Raw genomic sequence first — 13,004 nt, 5'->3', positions numbered from 1 at the left:
TAGGAAGACCTCCTTGATTGGAGTGCCTCCACATCCTCTCCACCCTCTCCGTTCAATTCCTGTTGTATTTTTACAGTCACTCTGCATTGGGTGTATGGGCCTCCTCAGACCAGATGGTCCCTACCAGAAGCGAACAGGTGGCACTTTCACCCGCATGTGGTCAGGGGCATCTCAGGTAAAGGCAGAGGGATAGGAAGGAGTTGGTAAGACTGCACTGCTGCAGATACTGTCTGAGAACTTAGCTCAGTCTTCATCTAGGTCTGTTCTCAGTGGGGAGAGGAGAGGAGGAAACACAGTCTGGGCTGGGATGACCGTCAGGAGGTGGAGGTGGAGGTGACTGGGGGCCTCTCTCAGTTGCTGCCCCTCTCCCCCAGCACTGAAGGATCTCACACAGTCAAGTGGAGGAGACATGGCTGGGCACAGTGCCGTGATCCTGGGGAGGCCTTGGGAAGAGAGCCAGCCTCCTCTTATTAAACAGGCAAAGGGGACCGGAGGGAAAGCTGTCTTTAAAACACCAAGCACGTTCTGAGCTCCGTGTGCAGCGAAGGCTTTGGACGGCGACTTTAGGAGAAAAATGACATTCTCCATGACGCGCCTGTGATTTTAATTATAGTCAATTCAATTACCCACTTTGTGGACTAACCACTGCCAGTGTTAACTCCAGGCTGGCTTCTCCCTGCCACCGAGAAAGGGCATGCTGTGGCAAACCCAGTAATACACAGGCCAAAGAGAGACCCAGGTGGGCCTCCTTAAAAGGAACCCATAGGAGGAAATTGAACCTTATAAAACAAAAAGCTGCCAGTCTGTTTCCGAGACTGCCTGATGCTTGTGGATGCTTGGGAGTTATTCACAGATCTGTCAGGTGTCTGGGGAGGGGGAGAAGGCGGCTCATAGCTGCTAGGTGGGAGGTCTGAGGATCACTCAGGCGTGCAGCACAAGGTCTGGGGGTCTTGGTGGCTGATGCTGAGCTGGGTTAGTATGACTTCCCTTGAACAGCTCCTCGCCCATGGGACCTACTATGTGCTTAGCATACTACAGATGAGAGGAGACCCAGGGAGTAGAGCTGATAGGGGATCAGCCGGGCTGTGGGAACAGAGGCACTGACCTTGGAGGAATAATAGCAAATAGCTGAGGACCCAAAGGAAACATGGGCTTGCTTCTGTGACCCCAAAGCAACTGTCTTGTGCCTGGCACAAAGCAGGGCCATTAAAATACGGCGAGTCCCTGGCCCTAGTCCCCAGGAAAAGCTACATACAAATGCATGCAAGCATGTACTCTCTCTCTCTCTCTCTCTCTCTCTCTCTCTCTCTCTCTCTCTGTCTCTGTCTCTCTCTGTCTCTGTCTCTCTCTGTCTCTGTCTCTCTCTGTCTCTGTCTCTCTCTGTCTCTGTCTATCTCTCTCATTCAGTAATTTTCTGAATGGATATAATAACCCAAAGCTGTCAGGATGGGGGATGATGGCAGAGTCCCTCTGTAAGACGGTGAGGTGGACAGTCAAGTGCATTCAATTCACGCCTGATGACTTAAAATGCCCTTTGGAAACCCAGGAACTCAGAACCCAACTCCACATTTCCTATTCCCCCACCCCCATCTCAGCCCAGTGTCCCATACAGAACAGCCTGACTAGGGGGTGGGGTGGGGTGGGGTGGGGCAGGCTCCCTCTGAGTCACTTAGACTCTTAGCATCTGGGCAAAGCCCCTGACAGGAAATGTTCCATTAAGCGTTGTCACAGGCGTCTCCTGCGTGCCAACAGCCCTAGGTACCCTGTCTCTTCAGCCCATACACCCTCACTCTGTTCTTCTCTTCAGAGCCACGGGGAGCCATCAGAAGTCTGAGCGTGTGCGCACATTTTGTACACTGAAGACATTGCTAATTTACTATAATCCACTTAAGCCTTCAAAGCCAGGATCCCAGCTCAAACAAGGCAGCGTGGAGAAGACAGCTGGAAGCTTTCCTCTCAGAGAGGGGAACCAGCCCACAGCTGGGAACCTGTACACCCGAAATGCCAACCTCTCCTCCCATCAACCTCCATTCCCCATCCACTAACCCCATCCTACCCCTTAAATCCTATCCTGCCCTAGACTTAGTGACTGGTTTTCCCACTGGCCTCTCCATACTGCTTCCTCCACAGGGCAGGACAGGTCTTCCGAGGCAGAGCATGCGATAGTTCTTCAATGGTAGTCACATCAGGAGATTGACCTTGGGGCCTGGCTCTGACAAGACTCTTCAGCCCCCATGACTGGGTTTTCCTGCCCACCCTCCCCCACAGGGTTAGGACAAGAAGGGACCAAGCCACTGTTGGTCAGAATTAAGATCAAGGGGATCAGCTGGGCGGTGGTGGCCTATGCCTTTAATCCCAGAACTCAGGAGGCAGAGGCAAGCAGATCTCTGTGAATTCAAGCCCAGCCTGTTTTACAGAGTGAGTTCCAAGATAGCCAGGACTACACAGAGAAAACTTGTCTTAAAAACAACAACAACAACAAAAAACAAAAAACAAAACCAGGGGACTCTGACATTACATCTGCAAATTGCAGTGTGAACTGCCATGTAGGTGGTTCCAAGAGTATGAATGTGATCAGGGACACTCTGATGGGGTAACAGGTCATGGGAGAGCATCCAGGCCTCTCTAGGATTTGGGTTTTATTTATTTCATTTGGTTATCATCAAATGGCTATCCTAATTTTAGAAACTGTGAGGAACTCACAGACCCCCCTGGAATACATCCAGAGATGCTCACATCCAAGATTGGGAAATCCTTGAACAAGACACTCCCACGCTCTCCCTTGACAAGCAAGAGTTATGCATCACCAAGGGCCCCTTCTGCTGGGGGGGTTCCCAGTACTCCAAAGACAGGCATCCCAGCATTCAGCTTAGAGCAAGAAGGATGCTTTCCAGCTCTTCCTCAGGCTCTTCCTCAGGAGTGAGTCATCACTCTCCTGCCCCCAGAGAAGCCAAGAAAAGTAGCCTGAGGTTTGAGAACATCCCCCCTCCCCCCAGAGCTGAGACCACCCAAATCTGGGTCACTCCCACCGGGGCATCCATAACTTCGTAGCCCATCCAAAGATCCCAGTGAAGAACAATAACTGCTCTGGGACAGGCGTGGGTGTAGGGCTCGAGTAAAGTTATCTATGTCATCTGGGGAAGTCAGAGCTCTCCAGCCCACTGCTGCCTCGTCTTAAAATGGCTACCAGAGGAAGAGTCTCAGGACCTCCAGGAAGGCTTCAGACAACCCAGAGGGCCCTCCCAGGTTTGACCCATGTCCTTCAGGACTCCAGGGGCTGGGGAGGCTCTCACCTTCAAAGGCCACGATGGGGTGCTCCCTCCGTGTGCACATCTGTTGCTCACTGCTGGACTCACTGGCAATGTCCTGGGAGCTGGAGAGGTGGGACACCAGCAGGGTGAGGCTGGACAGCAACAGCGAGAGAGCCAGGGGTCCTGGGACTACCATGGTGGGCCCCTCTGCAATCTTGGCTCCTGGAGGCAGGCCACAGGGAAGACCTGCAGTGAAAAAGTTAATCTCACCAAGTGCTCCCTCAAGGCCCGTTTCTCTCTGTCCACAATGGCCCCACGGGTTTTTTTTTAAAGTAAATTTATAATGTATTTATGTTACTCTGCTCTCATAATGCAAAGTTATAGATCATATCTTGAAAGCTAATTTCCCTTGTAATGGTGTTCTGGACAAAATTGACAAATTATAGAGTCTTTTCTACTATGATTCCAAATGCTTTAAAATTAGCTTTAATGATAAAGGTGGGATCCATTTAATAAATGGAACTGGGGCAGTGGGCAGTCATGTGCAGAAGGAGAAGCCCAGACTCAAGTCCGATTTGGACCTCATATTTTAAGCCAGGAAATTTTCAAATTGAATTCAAGATTTGTATGTTAAGGGGGGAAGTCATGAAAACACCAGAAGAAACTTTGAGCAGAATCTTCAGACCTTGGAGGGGGAAAGTACAACAAACCTCAGACACCATCAAAGGAAGCCTTGACAATTTTGACGTCACTGAGTGACACTAATAACAGCACCAAAAGGCAGATGACGAAAGGCAGTCACGATGGTGCACATCTGCAACACCAAGGGACTATGGCAGGAGGATTGAAGATGTGTGGCCAGCCTGGGCTACATAGTGAGACCTTCTTTTTTAAGTGGAGCTTGAACACCTGCCCTGGATCCCAAGGCCCACACAGAAAAGTTGAGAGTTTATATTCCTCTCGCTGGGGAGGCAGAGACAGGCAGATCCCTGGCTAGCCAACGTAATCGACGTGGAAGCGTCCGGGCCAAATGAAACACTGTCTGAGAAGACAAGGTAGACAGATGCTTAGAAAGGACGTGAAGGTCCACCTCTGCCCTCTACACACATACATGAGCATGAATACTCATGCACACACATGAATACACACAGGACAAGTGACAAACTTGAGAAAAAATATTGGTGGCTCTAATAACAGACAAAGGGGCTAATATCCTAAATGTGCAAAGAACTCCTAGAAGCTAAGAAGGAAATGACCAACAATCCAGTATAAAAAAAATTGGGTAGTGGACATAAATCCAAACAGGGCTGGTTTTCTGTGTCAATTTGACACGAGCTAGACTCTTCACAGAAGAAGGAGCCTCTGTCGAGGAAATGCCTTTCCGAGATCCAACTATAAAGCATTTTCTCAGTTAGTGATCATTGTGGGAGGGCCCAGCCCATTGTGGGTGGGGTCACCCCTCAGCTGGTGGCCTTGGATTCTATAAGAAAACAGGCTGAGCAAACCTTGAGGAACAAGCCAGGAAGCAGCATCCCTCCAGGGCCTCTGCTTCAGCTCCTGCCTCCAGGATCCTGCCCCATTTGAGTTCCTGTCCTGACTTCCTTCAGGGATGAACAGGGAAGTGGAAGTGTAAACTGAATTAATCTTTTTCTCCCCAACTTGCCTCTTGGTCATGGTGTATTATCACAGCAATAAAACCCTAATTAGGACACCCCTTGACCCACTAACCAGGAGTAGTCCACAAAATGAGATCTACGGGCCAGCATTTGAGTCTCACACACCAACAACTCAGATGCAGACATTTGAAAGTCAGTGTTTAAAAATCCCAAATCGTTATTTGAGTAATTTTTATGGACACTGAGTCTAACAATCAAATGTCTGTCTGGGAGTGTGGCTCAGGGGTAGGCTCTTCGCATTCACGTGCAAGGCCCTGAGCTTCAACCTCGGCGCCATGAAACAAAGAGAAAAGATGAAGACATTTAGGCTTTTATTTTGCGCGTTTCTTTTCAGTTCATTTCTCTAGTAATTCACTGTCATTGAACTGTAGGTAAGCATCCATCTGCAACAGATTGTAAATTGAGAAGTCAAACCTGCTCCTTCACAGCACATAGCTGAGAAGCAAAAATAGACCACAGAGCATCTGTCTGAGCACAAAGTGTCCTGTGTGCGAGATAATTCTATTGGCATTCTGAGAAACAACAAGAGGACCAGAAGAAAAAGAAAAAAGCAAACAACAACAATAACAACAGGAACAAGCAAATAGTTAGAAACAGGAGCTGGGGTGTGTCTGCTGTGGAGTACTATAAAGCCGTAAAAAAGAATGACCATCTCGTCTATGAAATGAAAGGTAGAATTAAGGTGGACTGCTGACCAAGAAGGCAGTAGGTTCAGGATACTTTTCTTCAGCCTGCTAAGCTCCTCCCCTGACACTGGTTCCCAACCCTTTCAACAGGCCACAGAGTCTGGGAATGGTCATCAAGGTGTAGGGCCCACTCTCGGGAAGCAAAAATCTGGAGCAAAATAACAGGCTGTGTGATTGGAGAGAGAGAGAAAGTGAAAGAAAAAAAAAACTTAATCCCACTCTGCCTTAGTTTCCCCCAAATTGGGAGTGACAATGACAATATCAATGTTACCAGCCATTGTGAGGAGTCACAGGTCAGTATTTTTCAAAGATTTTTTTTTTTTTTTTTTTTGCTGGAACAGAGCCAACAGCGAGCCATCAGCCAGATAGTGAAATGTTCTAGTGTCTGGAGGAGCGAGGTGAGCACCAGAGAGCCTCTTTTTCCCTCGGACACTGTGAGTCTACCTTTGGCTGGCACCTCTTCCTCTCTAGCACTCTGTCTCGTGTATACAGGAGACCCTGCAGAGGCTCCATCCAGGGCTTCCCTTTCCTTCCTCTGGGTGGGTCTGGCCAAGGCACCGAAGGAGAAACAGTGGCTGTGGGTGTAGCCCCCCTTCCCTCCCTCATACCCACGTATGCAACCCAGCCTAGAGCACACGCCCTGTTCCTCTGACTCTGGGTTTCTTAACCACGGCTGTCTCCTCCCTTTAGAACCAAGAGGCACCACTGCCTTGGTTACTGGTTGCAGGATGCTGTGCAGTGATACCCCCCACCCCACCCCACCCCCCACTCCCTGAGCCTCCTCCCTCACCTCTGCAAAGTCTCTTTACTGAGATACCATCACTCTTCCCAGTTTGATGGTGTCAGCTGTTTCCTCAGGGGGTGGGGGACTGGCTAATTAGGGATATGCAGGCCACAGCTCACATGTGTTTCCTCCCATCAGCCTGTAGGACTACCTTAGGAAGCATGACCAGGTCTGTAGTGGCTTGAATAGGTTGGGCCCCCATAGACTCCTGTGTTTGAATGCTCGTCCCACAGGGAGGTCCTATGTTCAAAGTCTACCCAGTGCAGAAGACAGAGTCTCCTCCTGCCTATGGATCAAGACATAGAACTCTTAGCTCCTTCCCCAGCACCTTGTCTGCCCGCACACTACCATGCTTTCTGCCATGATGATAATGGACTGAACCAGCTTCAATTAAATGTTGTCTTTTATAAGGGCTGCTGATCCTGGCATCTCTTCACAGCAACAGAACACTGACAAGGCCTATCACTCCTCCATCTCTTCACTCTTTTTGAAACATTTTGAAACATTCAGCCCCACGGCTGGTGCTCTCTGGGGGGGGGGGGTCACGAGACCTTTTGGGCATGGGGCCTAGGCGACTGCTGTAGGAGAGTACAGGGCAGGGCTTAAAGGCAGAAGACCAGTCCTGTCTCCTGTCTAGCTCTCTACTTCCTCACTGCCAACACAGGACGACAAGCTTAAGTTGCCCCGTGTCTCTGCCACCATAATGCGTTGTAGCATTTGAACTGTGGGTCTGAGGTAATCATTTCTATAGATTGTCTTTGTTGGGTATTTTGGCACAGCAAGGAACAAGGGACATAAATAATCTTGTCACCTTGCCAACCTCACTGCCCTCCTTTATCTCAGGCCCAGGTCTGACCACCACCTTCTTCTGTTCCCTGGCCTGGCACTCTATGTGGTCAGATCTAGCGGTCAGGGGGGCCTAGGCTAGAAACACATCCTAGACTCCTCCCTGCCAGAGTCCCCAAGCCCTGAAGTCCCCAATTCTATGGCAGAAGTTCCATTCTTATTAGGATTTTTATGTAAATTTATTCTTCAAGTCTCTTCTGAATGAACAACTGCTAGATTAATGTCACTCTGTCTGTCCGGGCCCCAGCACTGACTCTCTGCAATCCAGGTACAGGAGATGATGGGGAGAGAGAAGAGGATAGGTCTGGCCTCCAGGAGAAGGCTGAGACATTGAGGGAGGCTGAGGTTCACCCAGCACATACCCAGGTCACACAGACACAGACAGAAACACAGCAGGAGTCTGCATGGAGAATCTGGAGCTGTTCTGGGGTTCACTGGTGCTCCTGCACAAGCTTGTACGCCTGTCTTGCCTTTTCTTTCTTGCCCTGTTTTAGGGGGCCTGGAGAGTCTGAGAGGGGTGCAAAGCAGGGTCTGAGGGGCAAGACAGCCGGGATAGGGCTGGGATGTGGGGTGCTGATAGCCAAGGCAGAGTGTGACGAAGGCAGGCTTTGGATTTGCAAGTTGCAGCAAAATAGGGCTCCATTCCAAACCTGGGGTGAGTAACGGGCAGATCACTGACTGGTCTAGGGTCAGACCCTTGGAACTGAATTCCAGGTGCTTTCAGGTTTTTGGGACACAGATTTCTTATCTTCGGAAATTACTCCCACAGCTGAAGGCAGAGAGAGACCCTGGCAGCCTCCTATGGATCATGTGTTCCTCACCCTACTAGCCACAGAGGCTCACACCAAGGCAGTCAACTGATCAAAACAGATCAATAAGGAACTGGGTCAAGTCAGTATTGACAGAGTAACCTGGAACATGGCCCTAAAAGGGTGGTCACCTTCTGCCCAGTTTGTGGGTGAGGATAATCAGAAGACATGCAAGTGACAAGAGACACAGAGAGTATAAGCTCATGGAGATGTCAGACTCCCAGTTCTAGCCACTTCCTGAGACCTGTGAGAGTCTGCTTTCACGAGCTACCCTCTCTACATCCCAGTTTTAAGTGTGTGCGTGTGTGAGTGTGTGTGCGTGTGTGTGTGTGTGTGTGTGTTTGCCTACATGTAGGTCTATACACCATATGCATGTCTGATGCCAGAGGAGGTCAGAAGAAGATATTAGATTCCCTGGAACTGGAGTTACAGACGGTTGTGAGCCTCTATATAGATGCTGGGAATTGAACTCCGGTCCTCTGGAAAAGCAATCAGTGCTCTTAACTGCCCTTCTCCAAGTCCTGCCTTAAAAAAAAAAATCATCTGTATTTCACTTAAGCCAGTCAGCATTTGTGTTGAATCAGGCACTGGTCACAAACATGGCTCATTGTGCCTGGAAAGCCTTCTTCCCAGTATAGCTTTTGCAAGGCTGTGGGGCTGGGACTTTGTCTTCCAGAAAAGCGACCAAAGAGAAAGAAGAGGAAGTCATTGATGGTCATTAGGGACTACTTCTTCCCACCTGGCCCATTGGCAGGACGAATGATGCCCTGCTAGGCACCTGGAGCCTCATGCTATGAAGGGTGATGCTGGGTGACAAAGGGTGACAAAGGGTCAGTCTGCTCCTCTGACCTCCAGGCTTCCTCACCAGCTCTGCATCTGTTTGTTTAGTTATTTGTTCTGAGCACAGAACCCAAGGCCTCATGCATGCCCCACTCCTACTCCGTCATGACCTTGCGTTTCTGTGCCTCTTGCTTCTTTATTTGTCAAAGGGGGAAGATGAAATCCAGCTTCAGAATTGTTGGAAATGTCCAATACCTTCCTTCATCTAATGGGCACTTGCTTGCCCATAAGTGCGGTTTAAGTGGTAAGTCTCATTAGTATTATTATTAGAGGTTATTATTAGAGAGGGGATTGTTCAGAGCGTGCTTTTCGGGTCTCAATTAGCATTAGGTAAACACTATTAGCACTCAAATATAGTTTGGCTTCCTGTGTTTAAAAATCCAAAGTTTCTAGGGCAGGTAGGAGTTTCCACTTCTAGTATGTATTTGATCCGAGGGTAAAGAGATCACAGGACTCTTCCAGCAGAGCATAGCGAGAGGCCATCCAATTTTTCTGCAAGTTACACAGCACTATGAAAAGTCCTGAGCTCGGGAAGCTGCCAGCTCTGGGTGTGGCTCTCAAATTCTTCACTTGTAAATAAGACTAAATGTGCCTTGCCTTAGAGAGAATGCCTTGAAGCACCAAGAATGAAGGCCAGCCCAGGGCAAGCCTCGTATGGAACACTTCCAAAGAGGTTGGTTAGGAGCTAGAGCAGCGGTTCTCAACCTGTGGGGGTCCAACAACCTTTCCATGGAGGTCGCATATCAGATATCCTGTATATCAGATATTTACATTATGATTCACAACAGTAGCAAAATTATGGTTATGAAGTAGCACCGAGACAATTTTATGACTGGGGGTCACCACAACATGAGGAACTGTATTAAAGGGTCCCAGCTTTAGGGAGGTTCAGAGCCACTGATCCAGAGCACTTAGCTGGTTGCCATTTTTCTACCTGGTGCTCTACTGAGTGGAACCAAATACCTATGTGAAAGACGCTCTGTGCAAGGCTTGTTGAATGACACAAACAGAATGCCTATTATCTTTAAGGAGACAGGAAATATGTCCCCAAAGGGCAGAGATAGTGACCACGACCTGACAGCTTGATAGAGAAGAGGACATGGAAGCTGGTCTCCATCCTATCTCTTGGTTGAGTGTTACCTGCGTAGGATTTAAGAGAGGGGTGTTCTAGGAGTGATGGAACAGAGGTACCACACCATCTGACTCCTTCTATTTCAGGAAACTCCGAGCCAGGAAGAAAACGTTTCCCCAGATCTCAACCAGTGTCTCTTTTGCCTTTGCCCACACCATTGCTCCCGTTTCCTGTGAGTCTTCTCTCTGGGGTCACTCTGATGGTGCCTGGAGGTGAGTAACTAGAGGCCTGAGGGTATGAGAAAGAAAGCACACCCATGCAAGCATCTGCTCCCCCCAACATGGGCAGTGCCTGTGTGCTTGTAACAAACTGTCAAATGACAATCGGTAACAGTGGAGGAATGGACTCTCACAGAGACAGTGGAGATCAAGGGAAGGGCAGAGAGCCATGGCTAAAGCCATCAGAAGCACAGTTAGATGGACCTCTATCCTTAGCACAGGATGGCGGAGGGGGGAGAAAAGAACAGAGTGGGCATGTCCACTAAGACCCCACAGAACCCAGACTGGCCTCCCAGTAGGTATTTTCTGCCTTTCCCAGCTTGCCAGCTACCCAGATGATCTGAGAAGTATCAATTCATTCCTGACCTCATTGGGAATGAGGAGAAAACTGGGTTCTTACCATCTTCTACCACTTACTCAGGAGGTCAGGGCCTGGGTAGACTGTGAGCACACAGCAGAGTCTAAAGATGTCTGGGAGGAACAAGACACCATGGAAGACCGGAAGTAAGGGATGCTGCGTACCCTACACGGAAGGGTACAGGGTAGTGCTCCCTAGTCACCAGAGCCAAGAAGACACAGTGGGGACAGCACAGGCAAAGACATGCTTCTAGGCATCCTCAGATAAGCCATGGAGGCTGGAGACACAGACAATGGGAGACAAGTCTGCAAGGGAGGCCACTCATGACAGCTCTTGAGCACAAACCTCAAATCTTTAGAAGCCTCGCTTCTGCTCACTGTACGATGTAGTGATGGGGGCACAATGAGAGCTTGTGGTTCTGTTACGGCTTTGGGGAGCCAGTGGACCGGTGGAGAGAGATTAGGGTAAGCCATTGTTAAAGGCATCTATGAGAACTGGAGTCAGCACCCTTCCCCTAAATAGCCCAGTCTCACATTTTCAGGACTGCCGAGTCTTGGGGGCTCTTGTGTTATGTAGTGGGAGTATCAGCTCTGCTCAGGGCTGGATGCCAGATACAGGGGCAAAGAAGCTGGAGGCCCAGGACAGAGGCTTCAGAAACCACAGTGGCCATGGAGTTACCTCCGAACAGTAACACTGGGCGCCCCTCTAGTGTCTGCTGATGAGGAGGGCTTCCTAGAGCAAGCAGAGGCATCTTTTCTTTGAAAGGGGGTGGCGGTGAGGTTAAAATCAAAGAGAAAGAAACAATTTTCCAACCCAAAAGATAATAAAATAAAAAGCTTGAGTAAAAATGGCATGGACCATGCTCCTGACTTGCAAGATTTCAAGGCAACTTCATATATAAGAAAGCTGCGAGATGCCCACTGCTCAGATGACTGGGAGAAAAGAGATTCTGGAAGCCGAGGAACCCACTCAAGGTCCCATGACTGTTAACAATAGGACTGGGATGTCCTGGTCATCCTCCCCCAAGGAGGCACAGTCCCAAGCCTGCAACCACACTCTGCAGCCCTGGTTCCATGTGCTCTCAGCAGCCTGCGGAGTCTAATTTGGTTTCCTGAGTTGGCTTTTTTTTTTTTTCCCAAGGAGAGCACTTTCTAGCTATAAATTATTAAGCTGATTCCTGCTACAAATCAGCCTCCTGCGAGTCTGGGCTGCAGGAGCCCGTTTATCCAGGTCTTGAGAGGCAGTGGGAGAACAAATGCCAGGGGTTCCAGATGGACAGGGTGGGGTGCGCATCCCCAGCCAGTGCTGACGGCCACCTGGATGCCTCCCGGAGCCAGGGCTCTGATCCAGGGGCCAGGATAAGGGATCAGCTCAGGGGTATTTGCCCACCTCAGCTCCACTGACCAGGCCCTGCAGGGAAGGGAAGGGGCTCGGGCCTGAACTCTATATTCACCCCCTCCTCTCTGCTGCCATTCAAAACCTCCACTTGGCTGCCTGCCTGAGGAAGGAGGAGAAAGGGGGCAGAGAATAAGAAGAAACCGGGGTGGGGGAGCAAGACCGGGGAAGACTGTATCCAGGACTGTGGTTTGGCAGCAGGCGAAGGTGTGAGGTTGCCACTCATTCACACAGCCTGCCCAGGCTACCAAATGCCCAGCTGTGCTTCTCTGCAGATGCATCTGAGGCATCTTCCCACCCACACAGCCCGCTCAACACTTGGCGGGGCACAGTTCAGCCGAACTCACACAAAGATAAGATTGAGATGCAGAGTCCATCCATTGCTCTGAATAGAACAGATTGGATACGGATTTTCCTCCTTTCTTCCCAATTGGACCCTTTGAGCCACTGGGGCCCAGAGGGAAGATTGGCTCTGGATAGGGGAAGAACAGCTGCTGAGAGCTGGGAGGCCTCACAGCACTGAAACAGGGGAGTGGCCGTGTAGGGGGCATCCCCTCCTCACCCCAAATCTCCCAAGAGCAAGCTCAGTTGCTGGCCTAAGCTTCCCCTCTGCATTCTGCAGCTTGGGGGAAGCCAGAAGGTAGTGTCTGCATTTCTCTCACAGGGTCCTAGAAACCTCCAAGTTGTCTGTCTGTCCCATTAGAATGTAGAAGTCATCCTATCCACACCTTCCAACTGAGATGAACACACGGGCAAGACAAGCAAAGCTCTCACAGATTCTTGGCGTCCACGCTGTGCTTTGGCCCTGAAGACACTGAGCCCTTAGAGGGCATGCCCAGCTCAAGATTGGGTAGGGAGCTAGTGGCAGAGCCAAGACTCAGAAATCTATCAACACCATAACAGTGTCATGCTTGCCGGGCATGGTGGCGCACACCTTTAATCCCAGCACTTGGGAGGCAGAGGCAGGCAGATTTCTGAGTTCGAGGCCAGCCTGGTCTACAAAGTGAGT

At 49.9% G+C, this 13,004-nt stretch overlaps 1 protein-coding gene across 1 annotated transcript in view; it reads right to left on the bottom strand.

The window, feature by feature from the left end:
* Positions 1–13,004, bottom strand: part of Sema5b (semaphorin 5B) — a 122,022-nt gene that overhangs the window by 37,841 nt on the left and 71,177 nt on the right. Inside the window, exon 2 of the mRNA XM_021185096.2 lies at positions 3,294–3,497. Coding sequence (XP_021040755.1) covers positions 3,294–3,447 — 154 coding nt within the window. The 5' untranslated portion in view covers positions 3,448–3,497. The remainder of the gene's footprint in view (positions 1–3,293; positions 3,498–13,004) is intronic.

Source organism: Mus caroli, chromosome 16 (assembly GCF_900094665.2).
Source record: "Mus caroli chromosome 16, CAROLI_EIJ_v1.1, whole genome shotgun sequence".
NCBI lineage: Eukaryota > Metazoa > Chordata > Mammalia > Rodentia > Muridae > Mus > Mus caroli.
Note: the sequence above shows the minus strand (reverse complement) of the source record. Positions and strands in the feature narration are given on the sequence as shown.